Below are 22,986 nucleotides of genomic sequence, written 5' to 3' on the forward strand. Positions count from 1 at the left end.
ACCACATGAGAATTCAAAGGTTGATCGAAAGTACTGAAGTTGTTTTAATGTTTTGAAAATACAGCCCTGTATTTTTAAAAATAGAAATTGCTATTGTAATTATGGGCAAAAGTTTTACTTTGAAATATTCAGAATTCTGCTTGTCTTTTCCTAAGGTGTTTTGATCATTCATTGATCGCACCTTGCATCTTGCTGCTCAATGGTGAACTTGAGGCTACCATAATTTGCTTTTTAAAATACACTAGTCTTTTAAATGTTTGCTTACTCGCTCTTTCTGTTTGGGCTTCAAAAGCAACCAATAAACAATTTTCTTAGGTCAACACAAGAAAGACAAGTTGAAAAAATGCAACTTTTCCCCATTTATCCGTTTCCACAATGCGTTTCTTTTCTTAAGCGGACTGAATTTTGAGATGGCTGCTCAGAGTGTGATGACAGCATCACTGTTTAAAAAATCTCAAAGGTTTGATTCAGTCTTGCTGTCCACTTGCTGCGTATGCTGCTTAGGCGTCAGTTGTTTTTTTTATTCTTAAGACAGATGCTACCAAAAGAGAATGTTGTCCCCTTTAACAAACATTCACTCTGTACACTAACTTCTTTCAAATCATTTCCTTTCTTATTTTAGTTGTGATTTGCCTTTTCTATTAAAAGGGATAGACTGTTGTTCCTTTAGTTCTTAGGTCATGATTCCTGTTTATCTTTTGTACTCACAGGTAGAGATTAGTAAGTTTGGACTTTTAAGAAAAGTACATAAATTGCCTGCATTCTTGCAGTAATGGGTTGGGTTTTTTTAACCTCTTGGAAAAATTTGCTCACGGATATAGCAGATTCATGTCCAATTACCATGATGTGAATGGAGCATCATTTTCAACCTATCCTGACTCACTCATTTCTTATGGCTTAAATAATTGTCCCTTGTTTTTCCAGCCAACACACTGACATAATGAAACCTACAGTTGCAAATGAGAACAACAATATGGCTAGACCGTATGATAATATTATCTTTTCACTTGTTCACAAACAGTTCATTCTTGTTTGTTCATTGTTCCAGTTACAGAATATGGTCACAAAGTTTTGTCTGTTTTAATGTAAAAATCTTATTAGAGATCAGGGGCCGTATTCACATCCTTTTAGAAACAATATGTAAATGATGCAGTTTGTAAGTTACGAACCCTATTCTTTTGGCTTTTATAGTTCAACACTTTTCAGTCACTTGGCGCAATAATGCGAGGGTGAAAATTGTCCGTTCCGGTCACCTGGAACTGCGCCAGGCCCGAGAAGTCTGTTGCAGTCATTCTCCTGCCTGGGTGACCAGATCGGGTATTTTGTACTACTGGCTTGTGACTGTAAAGTGTTAATTAATGAGGTTTAATCTTTGTGTACAAAAAAAAAGGAAATTTGAATTTACCTGCGATTAACTTGTCAAAAGAGAAAAACTAAAAGGATTTTGAATATGGCCTCTCATTATTATACCAAAAAGACACTATAGGAAGAGGTATTGATATAATTTTTGTCATTTTTGGACAATGTTGTTCGTTCCCTACTCAAATGGACTTACATAGTAAGCTTGTAGCACGGATTATTATTTGATATTTCAGTGAAACTTTTTATTTTTGAAAAAAAAAAAGTTTATGAGTTGCTTAACACTTTGCCGCCTCATCTCGCCGATTGGCGATGTTTACCTCCCAGTTTCTTTGGATTTTCCCCTAAATATGATGGCAAAGTGTTAACTCTTTGTGTTACAATGTAAGTATGGACTCCTGAATAGAAATTGGAGAGTCTTAATACTATTGGTTAGTCTAAATTAAACTAATAATTCTTACTTAATTTTTTTTTTAGTGCCTCTGGCAAAAGTGAAATTGTGAAAGTTTTACTTTTTTTCCCTTACTGAGAATGTGGGACTTTATGCTCAGTGAGATGCTTTTAGTAACTTTTTGTAAATGCCATCTTAGTTCACATTGTGATTGACTTGCATCTTTTCTATTGTCTCACAGTTTTCTATTGTCTCACAGTTTTCTATTGTCTCACAGTTTTCTATTGTCTCACAGTTTTGTATTGGAGCAGTTTAAAAATTGTTACTTTGTTGTTATGGGTTTTTTTATTTTTCTCTCTTTTTTATCGTTTTTCAGTAGTTAAGTCTAATTTTTCAAATTTAATATATTTGTTTTGGCGGGCAGATCTCTTTTGATGTGGATAGAATGTGGCAATTGCATGTTTTCTTCAGCATAAGGCGCATGGCATAACGTATTTTTATAGCAAAGATTTATCTTATCCACACTGCAAAAATATGGTGGTTATCACTCTGACTTGCTCTACTACTGACCAGAGCATTTTAGTCGAGGTTCTGGATATTAAGGGCTGGCTTTTGCTGACATTTTCACCTGATAATAGTATATTAGTCTCTCTATGTATGCTCGGTGCATTGGAATAGCACTATGATGAGTTATAATGACTCTACTGACCACTGTCAAATATATTTGTTCAGTCTACAGAACTGTTTGGCAGATTAGCAAAAATGCACAGTTTGAAAAAGATACCAATTGACTGCTTAGTTTTAAACCCCATCATACGCCATTTTGAAAACTGACATGTGATGCTACCTCGTAAGGTCGTTCTTTATTGCGTTGTTATTGGGAAAAAATGTGTATCTGCCGGACCGATGATGTTTAATTGTTCTTGATGTTCTCTTACTTTATTTTTAGTTTTGATCACATCTTCCCGTCTTTGTTGTCATTTCAAAAATGTTTCTTGTTCTTCTGATTCATGTCGTTTTGAGAGGTGTTGACTAGAACTGTTTCCATAATTTTTACTGCATTGTCTCATTGTCTGTACTGAAGAAGAAGATATCAGATTGAATCATTCGTGTTTCTAAAAGAACTTGTTTATGTGCATTAGTTCAACACAAAGATAGATAACTAAAGATTACTTAAAAAATTGGAAACCACTTTATTTGTGGAGCGTATAGTTTCCTTGATTCCATCTGGTCAGGGATTGGTTTATGAATAAATATATTGCAGAAGAATGTGGTTCTGGTCTTAAAAAACTAGCTTCACTGTTCCTTCTACAGCTTTCATGATTGACAAGAAGTACTCATTGGGCTTAGAGAATAGAAAATATGGAGATTTATCTGTTTTAGTTTTAGTTTAGTAAGGGGTTTTACGGCACTCGCAACTGCATAAGGTCGTATGAGTGCGAGAGATTTATCTGTAGTAAAGAATTTTCAAAAAATTCCATATATCAGTATCTCTTCTCCTCAATGTTTTGTTTCTCTTGCTTCTTCTTCTTCTTCTTTTTCTCCTCCTCCTCCTCCTCCTCCCCCCCCCCCTCCTCCTCCTCCTCTTCTTCTTTTTCTTCTTCTTCTTCTTCTTCTTCTTCTTCTTCTTCTTCTTCTTCTTCTTCTTCTTCTTCTTCTTCTTCTTCTTCTTCTTCTTCTTCTTCTTCTTCTTCTTCTTCTTCTTCTTCTTCTTCTTCTTCTTTTTCTTGTATGATGATAATAAGTAAATTGTGCAACAAAAAAAAGGCCTTCCTCCATCTACTTTTCTTCAGTATGAGGATAATTTGTCATAGCAAAGTGATCACTTGTTTTGAGATTGAGAGCATTAGAAGTGAAAGGTGGAAGGATTTGCTGACAGTCTCCTTGAAACGTTTTAGTTCCCATTCTTCAATGGTGCGAAAGGGGTCAGATCTTTATCTCAGTTCTTGGACTGAAAAGTAAAAAGCATACTTTGCAGATGCAAGATAGTTTTGATTTTGTGTTCTTACCTGCTATACATTTTGTTGATCACCCCTCTCTTCAGCTAAGTATTTATCAATTGCCTCTGTTCTTCAGGCAAGATGCTGGCAGCGGTCAGTCTAAGCTGACCCTTGGCATGTTCACCATCTTCCCTGCCTTTGGCATGATCCTTCCCAACGGCAACCAGGTCATCACAGTCGACTGTGTGGGAGAGAACCAAGGCAAAGAAATTCAGGTGAGAGACAGTTCTGGAGGGCTTTATTTCCACTCCATATGGTGCTCTATGGCTCTGGGTAGTTTATTATTGGTCAAGTTTTGTGTGTGTGTGTATGTAAGGTGTAAGGTGAAGAAGGTGGGTGGTTGGCGGGTGCTCTGGTGTGGTTTGCTTCTTCTTTCCTGTCAAACATCTATCGTCCTAATCTCCCCTTCTTCTTTTTTTATGTTTGTTACTCTCTTGTAACACTTCTAATCTTCTGGCGCTCACATGACCTTATGCAGTTTGGAGCGCGTAATACTTCTACTAAAACCAAACTAAACTAACGAGGTAAGGTGCTACTTCGCTACCCAAGAATTACAAAGTTCTATCTGCTCGATACCTCATTTGGAGAAATTTGACATTAAAAATGTCAAACTTTTTCTTATGCAATTTTTTGAATATCTTGATAAAGACTCTGAATAATCTTACAATTTTGACAGAGCAGATAGAACATTTTGGTTTCTGACCTCATGGTCTTAGCGACTCAAAATTGCTCAAAATGTCAGATAGAACTTTGTTTTTCTGAGGTAACGACTTAGCTCTCATGCCAAAGTGCACTGTTTGATTAATAGTTGATACACTGCACCATAGTCAGTCAACAACACAGGTTTTTCTCATGTTTTTTGGGGGGCCCCTGTTTATTTTACATCTCTTTATTGTAGGATAAGTAGCATTGAACTACTAGTCTTCTGAGGTAAGGATAAAAAACTAGTAGGTTCCTTGCTCGATGAAATTTAGCAAAGGGGGGCTGCCAGAGAAAAATTATGAACAAGTCCCCAAATATACAAGTCGGTATCTGGTAACTCAGAGCACCTAAAAAAATGGAAAATGGCAGTATGTTCTACTTGGAAAATTGAGGCTATATGTGAAAATGAGATGTTGGTTGAAGTTCAAACCTGTTCCGTTGCCACTACCCCCGAGATTATCTTAAGTAAGAAAAGTTTATTTTCTTAGGTTTATTTGTTGATTCCCATCTCTACCTTTTCTTTCCTCTCCTCTAGACACTTGTGGTAGGTGATTTATGTTTCTTTGCCTATCTTTTTGCATGAAGATGTCTTGCATTCTTTTTTTTTTTTGTTTTGTAGGATATCAGCATCGATATCACCGAGAGAGATCCCACCACTTTCAAAGGTGGCGTTCCATACCGTCTCGTGGCAGAAGCATGCATCCCCACCATCAATGTGGATGATGTAGGAAGCATCTTTGAGGAGCACCGTGTTTGCAAGAACCTGTCGGTGTGGCAGCACATGAACTGTGGCAACTTGGATGTTAACGGAGTTTTTGGAGAAGAGGAGAAGAAATTTGTTTTCAACAATGTCATTGTCGGAAGGAAAGCAAAAGCTCGTTTCAAGATCTCTAACACAAACAAGGTGAGTTGAAGGTTTTTAGAGTTATCTCTTTTATTCTTATATTATTTCAATAAGAATCAATTTTAACTGTTAGATTAATGAAAAATTCCCCTGGCTTTAGAATTTTAGTAGCTTTCCTGTAATTACATATGTGCCACTTGAATTCTCAAAGTTTCTACATCTCTTTCCTTTTAATATGATGAATAATTGCTGCAAAATGGCTGGGAAAATATATACTTTAAAGAACAAATTAACTTTTCCTTCATAAAACAAATCCATTCATATCTTATTTGATTTAACAATCGTCTGATATATTTACACTCGTGAAAATATCTCTTAAATATTGGCAGGGCTGGTTCAGACCTAAAAGTAGAAAGATCAAAATTCTGATTAAAGTGAAAATTAAATGGAGGTAAAGTCATGATGTTGCAGTTTTTTATTACTTTGATCATTTCACTTCTGGAGTTTTAATAATTTCTGTCTGACAGTAAATATATTTACAAATTATTAATACAAAGAATCCTTTCTTCATGACAGTTGTCCTTAATCACTGAACGACATAATTTTTTAGCAACATTTTCGGTAAAAGTCTACTTGAGTACTCCATTCAGAATATACTTGAATTTCTATGAAGATACAGGAAAAGCGGGGCCACGTGTGCATCGCAGTAACTTCTTACACTAAAGATGATGCTTTTTGGTTTAATTTTTAAGTTGATTTTTATTACAGTTTCTTTTTTTTTAATAGAATTTCTCTAAGTTTCTGAGATCTTTACTGCAATGTTTGTTTCAGGTGCCCTGTGATGTAGTGTTTACCCTCAAGCCTGTCCAGGTGAAAGGAGCTCCAAAGACCCAGGATGTGTTTGACTTGGACCCCCCTCGCATGCAAATTGCCAATCACAGCTTCATGTATGCCACAGTGACCTTCACACCACCTTCCATGCAGGTAAAACCGTTGTCTTTAGTAGAACCTTTTACTTTAGAAAGATATATTTTTAAAAACAAGGTTAAAAATCGTTTATTTTTAATTGAATGATGATAAAATGAAAGAAAAAGAATGGCAAAGAAAAGGATTTTTATTTTTATTTTATTTTAAATGCTATTGGAGTTTTGAGATCCTTAACATTTCTTATTAACCATGAAAGAGGGCTTTGTGAATGATTTCTTGTTTTTACAACTTTAGAGCTTTGGTAGCAGATTTTTTAAAAGTCTTATTGGATAATGTTAATGTTTCCCATTCATTTATTTCTAGAACAATCTCGTCTTTCTTTATATCTCAAGACTGAGAATGCAATTTATAGACCCAAACAAGAATTGAAGTGGATCTGCAAGCATCATATCATTAACTGAATTAGGTGAAAAAGCTCATATGCTGGATTCATAATAACAACTACAGCAACTGTTATAAGTCAGTAGGAGATTTAAAATACAGTTTAGTTTTAACTTTCTTAGTGCATATATCCTCCAAAAGTCTCATGTTCAAAATTGCTTTCTTTTTGTTCACTTCCCTAAAATATATGTATCTTGAACATTTTCTTTCACTCTTCAGACATACAGTGCTGTGTTCGAGGCAGCGATTGAAGGGGTCACGCCAAACCAGGCCCGAGGAAAGTCACTCGTGTTCGAGGTCTCTGGGGAGGGCAATCTACCCCGCATAACTATCGCCAAGCCCACCGTAAGGAACAAGAGAGGGCAACCCTTACTTTTGTTCAAGAGGATCCTTCTGGGCAGGACAGAATCCCTTCCTTTTGTACTGCTCAATGAAGGCACATTGCCAAGCAAGGTAAAGGGAAGAGACCACAGCGGGAAAAGTTGTTTATTTTCTCTTTTTTTAAATTTACACTTTCTTCTCTGATTGCTCATGCCTGAATTAAGGCGGAAGTTGCACCATCAAGTAACTGCAGGAGTGCATTCATTTATATTTTCAACCTCACTGCGAGACTGTTTTTCTGGTATAAAATTTTACACATATGCATTTATATTATATGTATAATACTTTGTTTTACGTACACATTTGTGTCGATTAATTTTTAAGATGTGATGTCTTTTTCATTGTAATGCGCATTGAGCATCTTTTAGGAAATGGAAATGCGCAGTATAAATGCTATTTATTTTTATTATTATATTTTGGTAAAACACTGCAAAACTTCACATGCGTCGGAAAGAAGTATGGAAACATTATCCAAGTTTAGGAAGTTTACCTGGTGGTTGTGGCTCTACAATGTCAGACCCAAAAATAATCATGGGAAAATTTTCACTCTGTAGGCTCTACTGCACACCTGCTTTAATTGCAGCCTAGAATGTCTCTAATGTTTATTTTGAGAAATAACAGCATTTTTTAATGGAATGAATTCACTGTTTAAGTTCTTCGGTAAAAGATTTTTGTAAATCTATTGAGTGAAATTTTACAGACAAGATACTTTACCAACTCTGTAAGTTCAAAAGGTGCCTGGTGTTGAGAAAATGGGAATATAGCATGAGAAAGTGTTGATATCGACATCTTTGTGTTTTGGTTTTTTTCTTTTAACCTGTGTTTTATTTTGTTTTGTTTGTTTTTTATGCCCTAAAAGTGTCAGTGGGTGGTTGGCGGGTGCTCTGGTGTGGTTTGCTTCTTCTTTCCTATCAAACATCTATTGTCCTTATCTCCCCTTCTTCTTTTTTATGTTTGTTACTCTCTTGTAACACCTCTAATCTTCTGGCGCTCATATGACCTTATGTAGTTGCGAGCGCCGTAAAACCTCTACTAAAACTAAAACTAAAAGTGTCATTGATTCTGACCTGTTTCTCTCTTTGTTCAGGTGGACATTGATCTCCTTGACCCTGACAGTGCCTTTATGCTGAAACCCACAAAGGCCACTAGAGATGCCATAGGAGATATCAATTATGATGACAAAGGTATCCAACAGATTTTTGCTAATAAGCTTGTTCGTAGGCAGTACTGAAGTTGTGTTTAATCAAAGTTGAAATGTTTGGATTAGGTACCTTTATGCTGAAACCCACAAAGGCCACTAGAGATGCCATAGGAGATATCAATTATGATGACAAAGGTATCCAACAGATCTTTGCTAATAAGCTTGTTCGTACGCAGTGCTGAAGTTGCGTTTAATCAAAGTTGAAATGTTTGGATTAGGTGCCTTTATGTCTTTTGACAGAAAAATCCTTCAGAGAACTGTTTTTGCTCAATTAATTCCAATTTCATACATGTCTCAGATCAAACTTGGGCTGTGGACAGCTGCATCCTTGATTTGTGTTGAGTGTATCATATGACTAGAAGACTGTGGGTGCCAAAAGCAACCCACTTGAGTCCACTAGGGTACTTTTTACGTCTAATAGTTGTGTTGTTCTTATCAAGAATTATGAAAAGGAGGAATAATGTAAGCCTTGATCATAGCATTGAACTGTATTTTGGTGATGTTGAAATGTGCATCTTTGAGAAGGTGTAAAGACAGAAAATTCTCAAAATTTGGATGTAAGTGGATTGCTTGTGGCAGCGACAAGGTGAATCATATCTCTGTTATTGATGAGCACCAACTTGTGATGTCACAAAATCACAACCGAAATTTACTGGAGTTTTTTATTTCTATGATTTTACTTATTTCAGAGACAAGACGCAAGCCACACACCGCTTCTGTGATTGTCAACCCAACAGAGAGGGCCACCTTTGAGGTTGTCTACAAGCCGTGTGCTGCCCAAAGGTCACAAGCTAACCTGAAGGTCACCGTGACGGACAACCAGTATGAGGACTCGGTTGTGCAGATGGTCGGAGAGGGCTATGAGGATGACATCACTCTCGACAACATTGGCTCTGTCTTTGTTCCCATCGATCCAGAGAAGGAAATTGGCAGTATGGCTGATGATGATGTGGAAGGTGAGTGGAGTGATGTGGTTTTAGCTTTTTTCTCATAATAACTGACAAAAATAGTTCCATGTTTTCCATCTCACATTATTGATTCCAATGTTGCAGTGTTCAAGAAAAAATAAGCCTTTTAGGAACTATAAGTACTTCGTAGGCAAAGTACATCAAACTTGCCAATGGTTATAGACGCGTCCTGACAAACACTTTTAGCTGGAGTGTTCCAGAAAACACATTTGTGAGGCAGCGTGGTGGAATCAGGCTCTCGTCAAAATAATCAAAGAGAAGAAACTTGCATTTTTCAGCAGGTTTGTGAATTTTTATCAAATTTTTGTTTTTTGGCTCAACACCTTTCATGTTCACTAAAGAACTCATTTCTGTGTGGATTTTTCTGAAAAACGTTGATTAAAGGTACAAAAAAAATTTTTTCAGTTACCACGGACTCTTAAGCTAGGGAAATAACTAATCTTTGGCGGCCATTTTCTCACTAATTTTACCTCTGAAAACAGGTGACACCACCTCCTTCATTCGCAAATATCTCGACTTGTATTCAAGATAAATGGATATTTTTCTCATCCAAATAAAGACAAGTGAACAAGCTTTAAGATGATACCAATAACTCTACATGCCCAAAAATTGACGAGAGCCTGATTCCACCACGCTGCCTCACATTTAGTATTACCAATATTTTCATTAGTTTTGATGACTGGATATTCTCGAATTGGCTTGTGGTGTGACCATGGCTATGTTTTTAGCACATTAGCAAATGAATTTTTTCATCTCGATGATCTCTGCTGCTCAGAAGCAGTATTAGATAAGAAAAAATTATCCCCCAATAGCGGGTAGAACTTTTTTCAACACAGATCTGATATCAAGTTACATTATCAGTGACACGCACACCCTGTCCTGTCAATGGTCGATCACGTACTTGGGCACCAGTGTGATTGTTTTACAACTGTTTTGCATTTCTATATCCAACCATTAGGAAAGTTGTCAGAAAAGAATAGTAGTTGTGTTGATGGGGGCTTAAAACATTGACAATTACAATTAGAAAAGTGTGGCAGATGATTTTTAATGCTGTCTGTGATTGTCTTCTGCTTGTGTGTCTGACGACAAAACTACCTTCATCAAATCAACTATGTTGTGAAATGTTCTTTTTCCCTGCACGTCTAGATGGAGAGGAAGAATTTCCTTCTGAAATAGATCTTAGAAAAGCTGCAGAAGATGACAATGAAATGCCTGGTATCTATTGTCGTGGGATTATTTATGTTATTTGTTTTGGTTGTGTTAGTAGAGATGGTTTGAAGAATTTGATATTTTCTGTTCAATTGCGAATCGTGGTATATGAATACCTCAGTTTTTCTTTAGTTTAGTAGTTCATACTGATAGTACAAAGTGATGTTTTCTGCTCCTTATATCTGATGTGCAGGTATAATGTCCTTTAGAATGTGTCACAAAGATGTCTATTCGTTTTTTTGTGTGACAGCATTTTGTTTTTGTTCACGTTTCTTTTGTCAAATGATGTCATTGTTAGTCATGTTGCACTGGGGTTGTTTGCCATTATTGTATTTAATAAGACAAAAGTAAAAAAACTCAGTTTCTAGATGAAGAAGATTGATTTAATAACAAAATGATGTGAGGTCTGCCCTCTCTGGCTTCACTGACAAGACTAAATCATAATGAGAATGAGTACATGTGATTAAAACAGGAAGGAGGAGTGAGTAAAGATCACTAAGATCAATCTTTGTTGTGAGGATAGATAAAAAAAAAAAGTACAATTACAGGGACATAATTCAACTTAATCATGGCAATATAGGGACCAACAATCCAGGATTTATTGTTTCCCTTCTAAATATTGATAATAAGCAATCTAATAGTCTAACAAGTCAAACAGCTCATATCTTTTGCTGTTCAGCTATTTATCAAATGGAAATTCCAATACCATGCTGAAATGCTATTTTAAGCAAGATTTGAATGTCTTTTCAATTTTGTGATGCAGTTTTCACTCTCTTTCTTAGATTACAGCTTTTGTATCTTGAATCACAAATAAGGAATGAGAATCACACAGATTATGATCAGAACAATGCTGAACTTAACGCTTAATCGAAAAGACCTTTTTGTTTTAATTGTTTTGATCTAGAGGTTTTTTTAGCATGGAGCTTTTGTCACTTTAAATCTTAGAGTGACGTCACGGAATGCTGTGAATAGATTGTGTTATTTGGGTGTTTTTTAGAGGAAAAAACCCTGCAATATCTTCAATTTTGCAAAGTCATGTTTTCATGATTGAAAAGTTTCTATTACCAGACTTAAGCAACTGATTGAGGGGGGTGGGTGTTGTCTGGATTTTGTAAATTTGTGTCGTTATTTATGTTTTATTATTATAGAGTGTATAAGAGATGTTATTTTTCTGTGCATACATCATGAGAATGCCATGTTTAGCAGAACTGTGAGTTTGTTGATATGCCTTGAAAAAATCCAAGAAGCTCATTTATTTCATTTGTAGTATCAAATTAAAATAAAGTGGTGTCTACTTATCAGCAGCTCAGATATAAGAGCAACATCTCGCGACCTCGTGCTTTCTTGTCGTATCTCCATTTAATTAAACAGTGAAAATGTGACTTCTTCTTAAGCTCACTCTTTGTTATGAACTGTTTTCACTTTTATTAAAAATGAAGATACGACAGGAAAGCCCTGAGTTCGTGATCAGCCTAACAGCAACCTAAGCTTGTGAAACAGTAATTTTTCTATATAAATAATCCTGTTTAATAGCACCTTTATTGCCATAGACTGTCCTTGAAAAATGTATTTTGACAATTCAAAAACTGTGTGAACACAGAGATGCCTATAATTTCAGTTTGCATGCATACCTCTTCTCAACACCTCATCATCATCATTGCCTTTCTCACCCTGGGTCAGGATATAGGCCACGAACAAACACTCTCCACCTTTCCCTATCCTGGGCTAGTCGCTTGATGTCACTCCACGTCTTCCCACTTTTCTGTACATCCATTTCCGTGACTCTTCTCCAGGTTCCACGAGGTCTTCCCCTTGATCTTTTACCCTGTGGGTTCCAATCTAACACTTTTCTTGTTATGCAGCTGCTTGACTTCCTGAGAGTGTGTCCAATCCATCGCCAACGTCCTCTTCCCACCTCATCTCTGACCGGGCTCTGTCTGGTTCTTCTTAATACTTTCTAGTTTCTCAACACCTAGTTAGGGCAAAAATACACTGTACTAAGTACAGAAGCTCTGTTCACACCCTTTCACTTAGAGGCCAACTTCCTTCAAGGGTTCCCTGGCTAGGGGCAGAAGTCTTAGCCACTGTTAATAGTATTGCCTATGCTTTCACTCTTGACTTAATAACATCACCTTACCTCGCAATTTGGGCTTGTGTGTGTATGTTTGTGTGTGTGTGTGTGTGTGTGTGTGTGTGTGTGCGCGTGCGCGCGTGTGTGTGTGTGTGTCTGTGTGTCTGTCTAAAGGGTGTGGGTGGGTAGGTGATCACCTTTCTTTGAAAATTCAGTTAGTAGCAGCCTCTGCCCAACGGCAGTCAAGGTTTGCTTCCCACAGGCGTTGCTGTTAGGTGGACACCACTGTATTTTGTGTTTGGGAGTAGCTATAATTAGGGCTGGATCCTGCTCGTCAAATTTGAGAGTGGCGATTCGCGATTCAGTCGGCTTCAATGAATCGCGAGTACCCGAGTACGCGAGCGTTCGTGGAGCTGTGGCGGAACACTGACTGAAATGGAACAGTGTCATATCAACGCCTCTTGGCGAGCGCGAGTCCCACTCTTGTTGTTCCGCCATCCTCTCCACTCCACACCCTTTGTTTGCGCTGCTCTATTAACTGACCTCAATTAGTAACCCCCATAAATCCCCCCCCCCCCCAACCCCACCATTCGCTAAAACAATTTTTCCATAAAATTCCTTCTGTCTATTGGTTGGACCCCGTTCATTTTGTTTTAATAGGGGGGTTGGACTATACCATCTTTTGTAAAATAAGGGGAGCCATACTAAGTGTTCCGTTCCGTTCTTGCGCTCGTGACTCGACTCAACAGTAGGTTAAACTAGCCACAAGGTGGTGACAGCGACAGGGGAGTGAATCGGGAATCGTTTGGCGATACTGTTCCGCGTTCCGCTGAAGTGAATCATGAATAGCGTTCCGCAGGAAAGAGTGGCGATTCAGTTCCGTTCTCGCGCTCGTGACCCAGCCCTAGCTATAATAGCATGTTGTTTCATATGTAGCCTTTCGTGTCCACTGTGCGTGCTAGAGTTGATGGCTGATGCTTTGCATGTTAGAGATCAGAAAAGTCATCTTTTCATATTTATTCATGATGCAATTTTTGTTGAGTTTTATGTGTTTTTGTTTTCTTACAGTAAAAAAAATAATTCATTGTAATATTTTTTTAAAATTTATTACAATAGGTTTGCTAACACATGCACAGTTTAAAGGCATAGTGAAATAGAACCGCTGTTTTTTTTCAATCTCTTAGATTTCATTATCTGTTATGCTTAGGGAAAAAAGAGGTGTGTGTTTGTGTGTTCAATTACGAAGTATGTCTTATATATTTATATACATATTAAAGTAATTGATAAATCAAATGATAAGTAAAGACAAAATGCAGAGAGTTTTTAAATGTAGCAGGAGTCAAGTGACGTTCCATCATTGTCATCTGCTCATTATTACAAATTAAGAAGAAAATGTTTTCTGTGTTCCAATGCTTTAACTCTATCTTTAATACTAGACTTTGTTTTAGTTACTAAACAACTGTTGTGTAATGTTTCCCACAGCTGCCAAGCCAAACCTCATGCAGTTCGGAGATTGCTACATCAATGAGACACGCACCTTGAATCTCACAATGACCAACCACTCCAAGACTGACTGTGTACGGTTCAAGTGGCCTGACCATCCACAGCTTAAATTTTCACCGCAGGTAAAGTGGAACCTCTCATCATGCTTTTGGTATTGTAGATAGAAGATAATTTGGAATACTTTATGTTTTTGTAAAATATTTCTTATTAATTTCAGACTCAAGAAGCAGAAAGGGGGGGGGGGGGGATACACACACTTAATTTCTTGTATGCTTTAAATCTTTTGGCATTAAATATTTAAAGATTTAAGACATGTGTACTCACTCTTTGTAAAAGATCACCCAAAAAATTATACATGTAGTTTGTTTGACCAGTGAAGAAAGGAAGATACTGCTCGTACCAATAAAGAAAAGAAATGGAAATAAACACAAGATAATTTTACTTTGATGTACAGGACCGAGCATATTACTCACTGTTTACAGCTACACGGTCCTGTGTGTGTTTTTTCAGATGGGCCACCTCCATGGAAGCTGCACCAAAGATGTTGCAGTGACGTTCAACTCAGACTCTCCCAAGACCTTTGCCGAGTGCCCCATTCAGTGCAAGGTGTCAAAGATCGTTTTTGACAAGCCCATCGATCAGGTGAAAGATTTGTTCTCATGCTTGCGTTATGCCACATTTTGTCTGCATGTAAGATGTTGCTTAATATTGTGAAACCAAGTTAAAATTTGTTTTTCGGATGGTTCTTAATTTAGCTTTTTGAACTGTAATTTCAGATATTGAGAATGTGTGAAAAACTAACTTTTTTATGTTTACTTTTTTTTAAAGATCTGTGACTGGGATGACAAGATTCAGGTGGTGAAGTGGGTGGACATTCCACCATCCCCAGTCCAGACAGCTGACAGGTAAGAGAACTATAAATGTCCTCAAGTTGGTTTTTTTCCGATTTCTTTGTGGCCCTCGTTCTGTGTTCCCATGAAAATGTAAAGGCTGTGGACTGTGCTTGCTCCCTAAGACTTTGAATGCCAATAAAATACTACCTACTATATTCTCTTCCTAATGAATTATATCAGTCCTTTTATTGAATTTAAGAACAGAATCTACATCTATTTCATCTTTTGTGTTTCTCTGGACAACTCTGCATACATGTAATTTGCAGACGAATTATGATGTGTTTTGTAAAGAGTCTTGGTGAGACCTAGATTTCCCCTTTCATCCTTGGACAGCCCAGCATCGGGCAGTGAAGCAGAAGAACGCAAGTCGCACTCAGTAGAAGACATGGTGGAAATTTTGAACTCGTTTGTACTCACCTCTTTTCCATTTTTTTCTGATCAGAGAAAATTTTGGCTCTTGTTTGGATTTTTATTTTCACCGCAGTTGGTGGATCAAACTTGATTTTGTGGAACTTTTTATTCAGTTTTCTGGATACCTTTTTTTAAACAATTGGATTTCAACAGTCATCATTTTTTAAAAGCTCTGTTACGATTGTTCACTTGCACTCTTATACTGTTCAGTATTATTCTGTTATTACCATATTTGAAATGCACAAAAATTAAAACTATAGGTGCATTAGCTGCCGCCATCTTTAGTACAATTCCTTAGTTTGAAAAGTAAATTCCTATTTTATCACTGACTAAATATACATTCATGTATTAGTATCTAATAAAGTCAGAAGGTATAGATGATTTATAAATTGATATACAGGTTTATTTCTTTGTCTATCCTGTTTTTTGTTTTGTTTTCTTCTACCTAAAATAGATTACTATATGGACTTGAAGCAAAACCATTTCATATTCATTCTGATCAAGTCACTTTGAAGCATGACTTCTTCTAGATTAGCCATTAATTGCAACCAAAAATGATGGCAAGATGGATCCTGATTTTTGTACTTTTTAGTGTTTTCAACATGCAGCGAATTTAGTGCTCAGCAGTTACCAACAAAATATGGCAAGATGAGTTATAAATTTTGCACAATTTTATGTTTTTAACTCGTAGTGAGTTTTGTCATCATCAGTAACCAAAAAATATGACGATGTGGGTTATAAATTATTCACTATTTTATGTTTTTAACAAACGTTGAGTTTATTCATCAACAGTAACCAAAAAATATGGTAAGATGGGGTATCAATTAAGCACTATTTTATGTTTTTAACAAGCGATGAGTTTATTCATCAACAGTAACCAAAAAATATGGCAAGATGGGGTATAAATTTAGCACTATTTTATGTTTTCCACCAGTGCAAGCAAGTCCAACATCCCAACAACCCCACGCACTCACAGGCCAGCCAAGAAGAAGATGATTGAGACAGAGCCAGAGCCTCAGTACACAGAGGTGGCTGAGAGCACCCGGACCGTGGAGCTGCTCATCTCCGCCATCTCTGACTTCACCCAGTGCACCTGCAAGGTGGAGAGCGTCCACTTCAAGGACACACTCATGTTCCAGACCAGAGTGTATAGGTGATGAGTCATTGATGGATGCATCATTCCTGTTACATTCATAGGTTGTGATTGCACGCTCTCTTTGAAGAGAAAACCAGTGTCTGTAGTGTAGCGGTTAGGTGCTTCCTCGTCGCAGGTAGAATACCTGAGTTTGATTCTCAATGGAGAGAATATAAATAGAGTATCTGGGTCTCTCGGCTGGGATTTTTTATCCTTTTGAACCTGGGTTGACCTCATCAGGCAGGGTTGAAGCCCACCTCATAGATGATTTAAATTGTGACGAAAGGGAGTAAAAATACCTATATTTAAAAAAAAATATATTATAGTGCTTGTTTTGAAATATATCTATCAATTATTATCAAATATATCTATTTAAAATATGAATGATAAGGAGAGGCAACAAAATCTTGATGTCAAAATAGGATTCCTTTTCTGAACAGTCGATGGTTGATGAACACTGTACTGCCTTCTGTTCTTTCTACACCTTTTCAGTGTTATTATTTTTATAAAAATCTGTCCTGGAACAAAAGATGGCAATTGTTGTGCTTACGCATAGTAAATTCTAAGGCAGTTTATCTCTGTTTGCCAAATGTTCTTTTCACTCTTCATGGTTAGTTGGCCACTGTTTAGTAGGGCTGATCAGTGTCTTGACCATCACATAAAAGTTTGGGGTTCTAATCAAAGGAGAGTCGACATTTTTCTTTGTTTTCTGGGAACTTGTTGTTTGTGACCATGTGCTGTACCTCCACAAAACCCGTTTGAGCGCGTGGATGGACATTTTAAATTCAGTGAAAACAAATGAAAGAATCTAAGTTTGAAAGAAATATAGGATTGGTTTAAATGAAAGGAGTGGGGGGACTGTCACAGGGAATGGGGTAAGAGGCTTGTTGTCAGTGTTGTGCTACCCCCCGGGGTGGTGCCACGGACTGAAGTGTCTTCAGGCCATTCCTAAAGGGGGGACATTTCTCGTTCTAATGCACAGTAAAATTGTAAGTGGATTGATCCAACAATGTCATACTCATAACACTGTGCCTGAACTACAACAGGGAACTGCTGCTTTTTCTTTCCTAATCCTTACTATCCTCATTTTCCTCTACTTCTTTGGTATGTTTGTCACACTCTTGTGACCCGCTATTTCCGGGGTGCCTTGATAGTTGAAGCACACTTTGTGCTGTTGAAGCGAGAGAGGTGAGCAGAGTAAGTCTGATACCCTGTAAGGACTTCTCTGTTGACATCCACCCTTGGCGCTCATATGACCGTATGCTGTTGGGAGTGCCGTAAAACCTCTACTAAAACTAAAAACTATAGTGTTGTTTTCATGTTACTGACCGTTTTTTTTCCTTTCCTAACAGCGTCCTGCTCCAGAACGAGGGTCAGGTGGCGCTCGACTACAACTGGCAAGTGCTGATGGACAGCTTCACTCCCATGATGCAACGCTCTGTCACCTTCATGTCCGAGGGAGAGAGGCCCGAGTCACGAGTGGACGTGGTGGAAACGTCGTACATCCCCTTCCTGGTGGAGCCCCAGTTTGGAACCATTCCAGCCGGCAAGTCGGCCTCCTGTGTTGTCAAGTTTGCTCCACTTGATTCCAACGACTATGAGGGAAGACTCATTTGCAGGTAAAGCTGATGGAGTTGGGTTCATACAACTTTTTTTTTCTCTTCTCAAGATGTGCCCTTTGTTCTTGGTGTTGTGTGTAATATGAGGAGAATTTACTTTCAGTCTGTGCTGTCTGAATCTTGGTGACGTTAAGAGTAAAATTCTTTCTTTATCATTCATTTCATGTCATTTGATCATTGTGTACAATACTAATCTCTCCTCCCCCCCCCCAATTAACTTAGTTTTGTCTTGGAAAGATTTAACCCACAAAGTGAGACAAGGAGTTAGTAACTACCGAAACTTTTACACATCAGGAGAAAAAAATAGAGGAGTATTACATTTGGTGATTTTGAGATATCTTAGTGTTCAAGTTTAGAACCACATATCTCTTTTAAAGCCTAGAACATTTTCTCCCTATATTTTGATACCAATCCTGTTGGTTTTCTGCCATTATTTGTTATGTTGTGTTAAAGTAGCATCATAGGGAATGACTGTAAATGTGTTTTAAATGTGAATGTGCTGTTTTTTTCTCCCATGTAGTCTTCAGATGATGACTGTAAATGTGTTTTTAAATGTGAGTGTGCTATTTTTTTTCTCCCATGTAGTCTTCAGATGATGACTGTAAATGTGTTTTTAAATGTGAAGGTGCTGTTTTTTTTCTCCCATGTAGTCTTCAGATGTAAAGAAAATCTCATTAAAATTTCCCTGCTACCAAAGCACAGCATATAATTATTTTTCAATTCTTATAGCGAGTAGGCAGTTTTCTTTATTTAAATAAAATTAATTCACAGAGTGAAAGAATCATCTTTTTGTTTGGTTTACTTTCATAGCATTCCATTCATGAGCAAGGAGGAGCAAGGACCAGTGATCGGCCTCAAAGGTCGCAGCCTCATGCCCTATTGCCACTTCGAGCTGGAAGACTCTGACTACCTGAGCAGTGCCCGCCGAAACCCAGAGCTGAGAGGCCCTGGTGGTGCTCCCCCTGGCTCGACCCTTGACCCCAACACAAGGGTCATAGAGTTCAATGTGTGTGGCACAGGAGTGAGGTGTTACAAGTAAGTCAGTCATTTTGCCTGGTCTTTCAGTAAATAGTAAATATGTACCTTCAGGTTATGTAATCACGCTTGATATCAGTATATATAAACCAGGGAGAAACCTAAGATCATCAAACGATAACACCCTACTTGTGACACCTGTAAAATCATACAAATCATATGGAGAGAGATCTTTCTCATATCTTGGTCCATTTATGTGGAACAGATTACCCATGAAACTAAGACAAATAAGAACACTTGATAGCTTCAAAAGACATCTTAAACATTTTCTGTTCCTACAGGCCTATCCTTCATAAGCTTTTAACGTTATCTTTCATTATATTTGTTCTGTTCCTATGTCTGGATGAAAATAGTCTCTGTGTGTGTGTGTGTGTGTGCATGTGTGTGTGTGTGCATTAATGTATATTGCATGAGAAGAAAGGAAGTAGTAAGAAAGGTTTTTGAAAAATGGGTATTCCAATGTAAAGCGCATTGAGCTACTTTTTTGGAAATGCGCTATATAAATGTTATATATTATTATTATTATTATTATATGCTGTTTATTGAATAGACAGTCTTTGAGTACTGAGCCGTCGGTTTTTGTGTGAATAAAGTCAGAAAATACTGTTTATAAAATAAAATGCAGTTATTAATACAAACATTTTATTTGCTCTCCTTCATTTTCATTCACTGTTTAATAATTCTTCTTTTTTTTTTTTCATTACTAAATAATTCTCATCTTTTGTAATTTTTCAGAGAGTTTGGCATTGTGAATCCAACCAATGAACCATTTGTATTTGAATGGATGTGTGAAGATGAAAGTGATCCAAAGAGACCATCCTGCTTCCAGTGCATTCATCCAGAGGGCCAGGTGAAGAGTGGCCGGAAGTTTAAGGTGAGTTCTTACTAGTGCTGGGCGGATAGGTTCCCGATTATTGAAACCTAGGAGGAATCGTAGGAATCGACTCCGAACCCAATTACTTACTTTCTAATAAAGTGATTTCTTCCGGGAGTTATCTGGTTGGCTCCGAACATCTTCAGGATTTAGGATAACCTTGTTTTCGGAACACTACGAAGCATCAACTTTTATTTTTTCAAAACAATTTCTTTTTTCAAATAAGATGATTTTTATGATTGAATGGACTGGTAACCGTTGTTTTAAGTAAAAAGGAGTCGGAACTTTTCTTCCATAGCATTAATAGTGGGGATCGGTTCCGGAATCGAGTCTTTGCCCAGCTCTAGTTCTTACCTCATGACAGGTTGAGTATGTCATAACTTTTCATAAAGTTTGTCTTTGAATTACTATCTATAACCAATGAGTTATATGATTTGTGGTTTTGTTAATCACAACTTCAAGTTTTAAGAATATTCTATTATGAGTTACTGAATTATTTTGGTGGACTAAACAGTAAAAATTTGTAGATCACAGGATTTATTTGGTCACTTTTAAGCACAGGGGGGCTATCCTGAAAAATGCTGTTTTGAGAAAATCGAAGGTAAAGCTTTTGCCCCTTGTTCAGTTTCTTTGAAAGACAAGGGGAGAGTTTTCTCTATAACCAAACAAATATACACACCAATGCAACCAAACTTCTCCTATAGGTAGGGCAGTGCCCACTTTTGATGTAGGTCAAGATTTCTGGTAACCCCTGAAATCTGGGTTAATCTGCTTGTCCTTGAAAGCGACTATTTGTAGGTTTGGTTCTGTTGATCTGTATTTATATTTTGTTGTTTTCTTTTGAAAATTGATATTTGCTGTGACTCCTGTCAGCCCTGGCTGCAAATATAGGCAATGATCCAAATGTTGAAAGCAGATTTGTACATTGTTCATTTATTTGTCATAAGATGAAGAAGGGGTTTATTGTCACTTTGGAGTTTTTAAATTAAAAAGATATGTGAGGCAGCATGGTGGAATCAGGCTCTCGTCAAAATAATCAAAGTGAAGAAACTGCATTTTTCCGCACGTTTATGAATTTTCATCAAATTTTTGTTTTTTGGCTCAACACCTTTCAGGTCTATTGAAGAACTCATTTCTGTGGAAATTTTTCTGAAAAACATTGATTAAAGGCACAAAAAATGTACATTTTCAGTTACCTCGGACTCTTAAGCTAAGGAAATAACTAATCTTTGGCGGCCATTTTCTCATTAATTTTACCTCTGAAAACAGGTGACCCCCACCTCCTTCTTTCGCAAATATCTAGACTTGAATTCAAGATAAATGGATATTTTTTTCATCAAAATAAAGACAATTGAACAAGCATTAAGATGATACCAATAACTCTACATGTCCAAAAATTGACGAGAGCCTGATTCCACAACGCTGCCTCACATATATTCTATAACATGTAGACAAACTTCATACAGGTCTACCATATCAGTGGTGGTCTAGTGTACAGGCTTTTGGGCTTGCAACCAAAGGGTGGTGGGTCCAAACCCAGTTATGGGCCTGACGTTGTGTCCTTGGGAAAGGCACTTTAAAAAAATTTCCCTAGCTCCACACAGGGAATGGGTAACCGGCTGTAGATGGCGAAAGATCTTGTCAGTCTGTTAGTATTTGAGCATGTGTAATCCGCAGCTTCCGCTGCATGCCTCCTGGGAAACTGAGAGGGTCTGCTGGGGTAATAATAATTGTACACTACCCAGAGCCTACTGTTGAGCATAGATACAGGCTATATAAGTGTAGGTATTGCTATTGTGATTTTTATTATGGTTGTTATTATGATGGTGATGATGATGATTATAATGATGATGATGATGATGATGGTGATTATGATGATGATAACTCGTCTTCGTTTGAAAGAGGGGAACCTTCGTGCTAGACTTCACTGGGCACAGCATCGCGAGAAATGGCCACGTCGTATTTGGAATGCGTCGTACATGTTTTCAGAGCTGACCCACTTTCGACTGGGACGGCACGATGGAAGGGCCAGAGTCTACAGAAGACCCAACTATAGTGCGGTCAAAAATTCGTGGAGTAACTTTTCCTCAAATAACGGGGCAATGACATCCATACTTTGCATAGCAGTTTGTATCAATTTGTCTAATTAACTAAATCATATTTCTTCCAGAACAATTTGGGCTGGATTAAAAAAACTTGTCTTCATAAATTTATATAAAATACTTGAAATCTCTGTCACGCGTAAAATGGTATTGTTTTTCCCCCTTCCCCCTTCTCACACACATTTTGATTGGGCATATGGCCTACGTCACAGCTCATCAATGACAATTTTCACTTGCAAAACTTGTTACAAGAAATTATTGTTATAGTTGCAGTTGCATTTTGCACTAATGGCTCTCAAACTATGCTTTCATTAAGCTTAACGTCCCCATCAGAAAAACCTGACAGACTTGGTGTTAAAAACAATATTGCCTCAGCTGTAAACATTTAAAAATATGTAGAAACCACCCACTTGGATTTTTTTATTAGTATTTATTTGAATTTTCTAGAATGCAGCTTGCAGGTGTTTACAAAAATGTTGATCTGTTAAGACAAATTGATGCAAGTCACTGTGCAACGGTAGTTGAGGAGATATTTGACAATAAGTCGCGCAACGAATTTTTGACTGCACTATAAAGGTTACATCCCAGCTTGCTTCAGACAAACAAATAATTTTCGGTAAAGGCAGTGTCATAGTGCGGGCTGGAATCAGCGATGATGGCAAGACCACTCTAAATTGTGTCTATTCGTGGGAGCCTAACAGCTCAAGGTTAAATTAACCAAGTTCTGGAGCCCAATGTACTTTTTTACATATTCAAAATCAAAACGCAAGGACAAGTATCCATGCATTATAATGCATCTGCCCATGATGCTGCTGTGATACATTAATTTCTCATAACTAACATCATTCATCTCTAGTACCCATTACCAGCACACACACACACACACACACACACACACACACACACACACACACACACAC

General features: G+C 37.4%; 1 protein-coding gene across 1 annotated transcript in view; it reads left to right on the forward strand.

The window, feature by feature from the left end:
- LOC101849868 (hydrocephalus-inducing protein) overlaps window positions 1–22,986 on the forward strand; it is a 113,415-nt gene that overhangs the window by 77,321 nt on the left and 13,108 nt on the right. Inside the window, exons 73-88 of the mRNA XM_035971743.1 lie at window positions 925–984; window positions 3,827–3,965; window positions 5,072–5,356; window positions 6,128–6,280; window positions 6,884–7,117; window positions 8,133–8,229; window positions 8,936–9,202; window positions 10,361–10,429; window positions 13,977–14,119; window positions 14,508–14,639; window positions 14,826–14,902; window positions 15,224–15,295; window positions 16,236–16,454; window positions 17,789–18,055; window positions 18,866–19,090; window positions 19,826–19,964. Of these exons, the coding sequence (XP_035827636.1) occupies window positions 925–984; window positions 3,827–3,965; window positions 5,072–5,356; window positions 6,128–6,280; window positions 6,884–7,117; window positions 8,133–8,229; window positions 8,936–9,202; window positions 10,361–10,429; window positions 13,977–14,119; window positions 14,508–14,639; window positions 14,826–14,902; window positions 15,224–15,295; window positions 16,236–16,454; window positions 17,789–18,055; window positions 18,866–19,090; window positions 19,826–19,964 (2,578 nt within the window). The remainder of the gene's footprint in view (window positions 1–924; window positions 985–3,826; window positions 3,966–5,071; window positions 5,357–6,127; window positions 6,281–6,883; window positions 7,118–8,132; window positions 8,230–8,935; window positions 9,203–10,360; window positions 10,430–13,976; window positions 14,120–14,507; window positions 14,640–14,825; window positions 14,903–15,223; window positions 15,296–16,235; window positions 16,455–17,788; window positions 18,056–18,865; window positions 19,091–19,825; window positions 19,965–22,986) is intronic.

The sequence above is a fragment of the Aplysia californica genome, unplaced genomic scaffold (genome assembly GCF_000002075.1).
Source record: "Aplysia californica isolate F4 #8 unplaced genomic scaffold, AplCal3.0 scaffold00490, whole genome shotgun sequence".
Lineage (NCBI taxonomy): Eukaryota > Metazoa > Mollusca > Gastropoda > Aplysiida > Aplysiidae > Aplysia > Aplysia californica.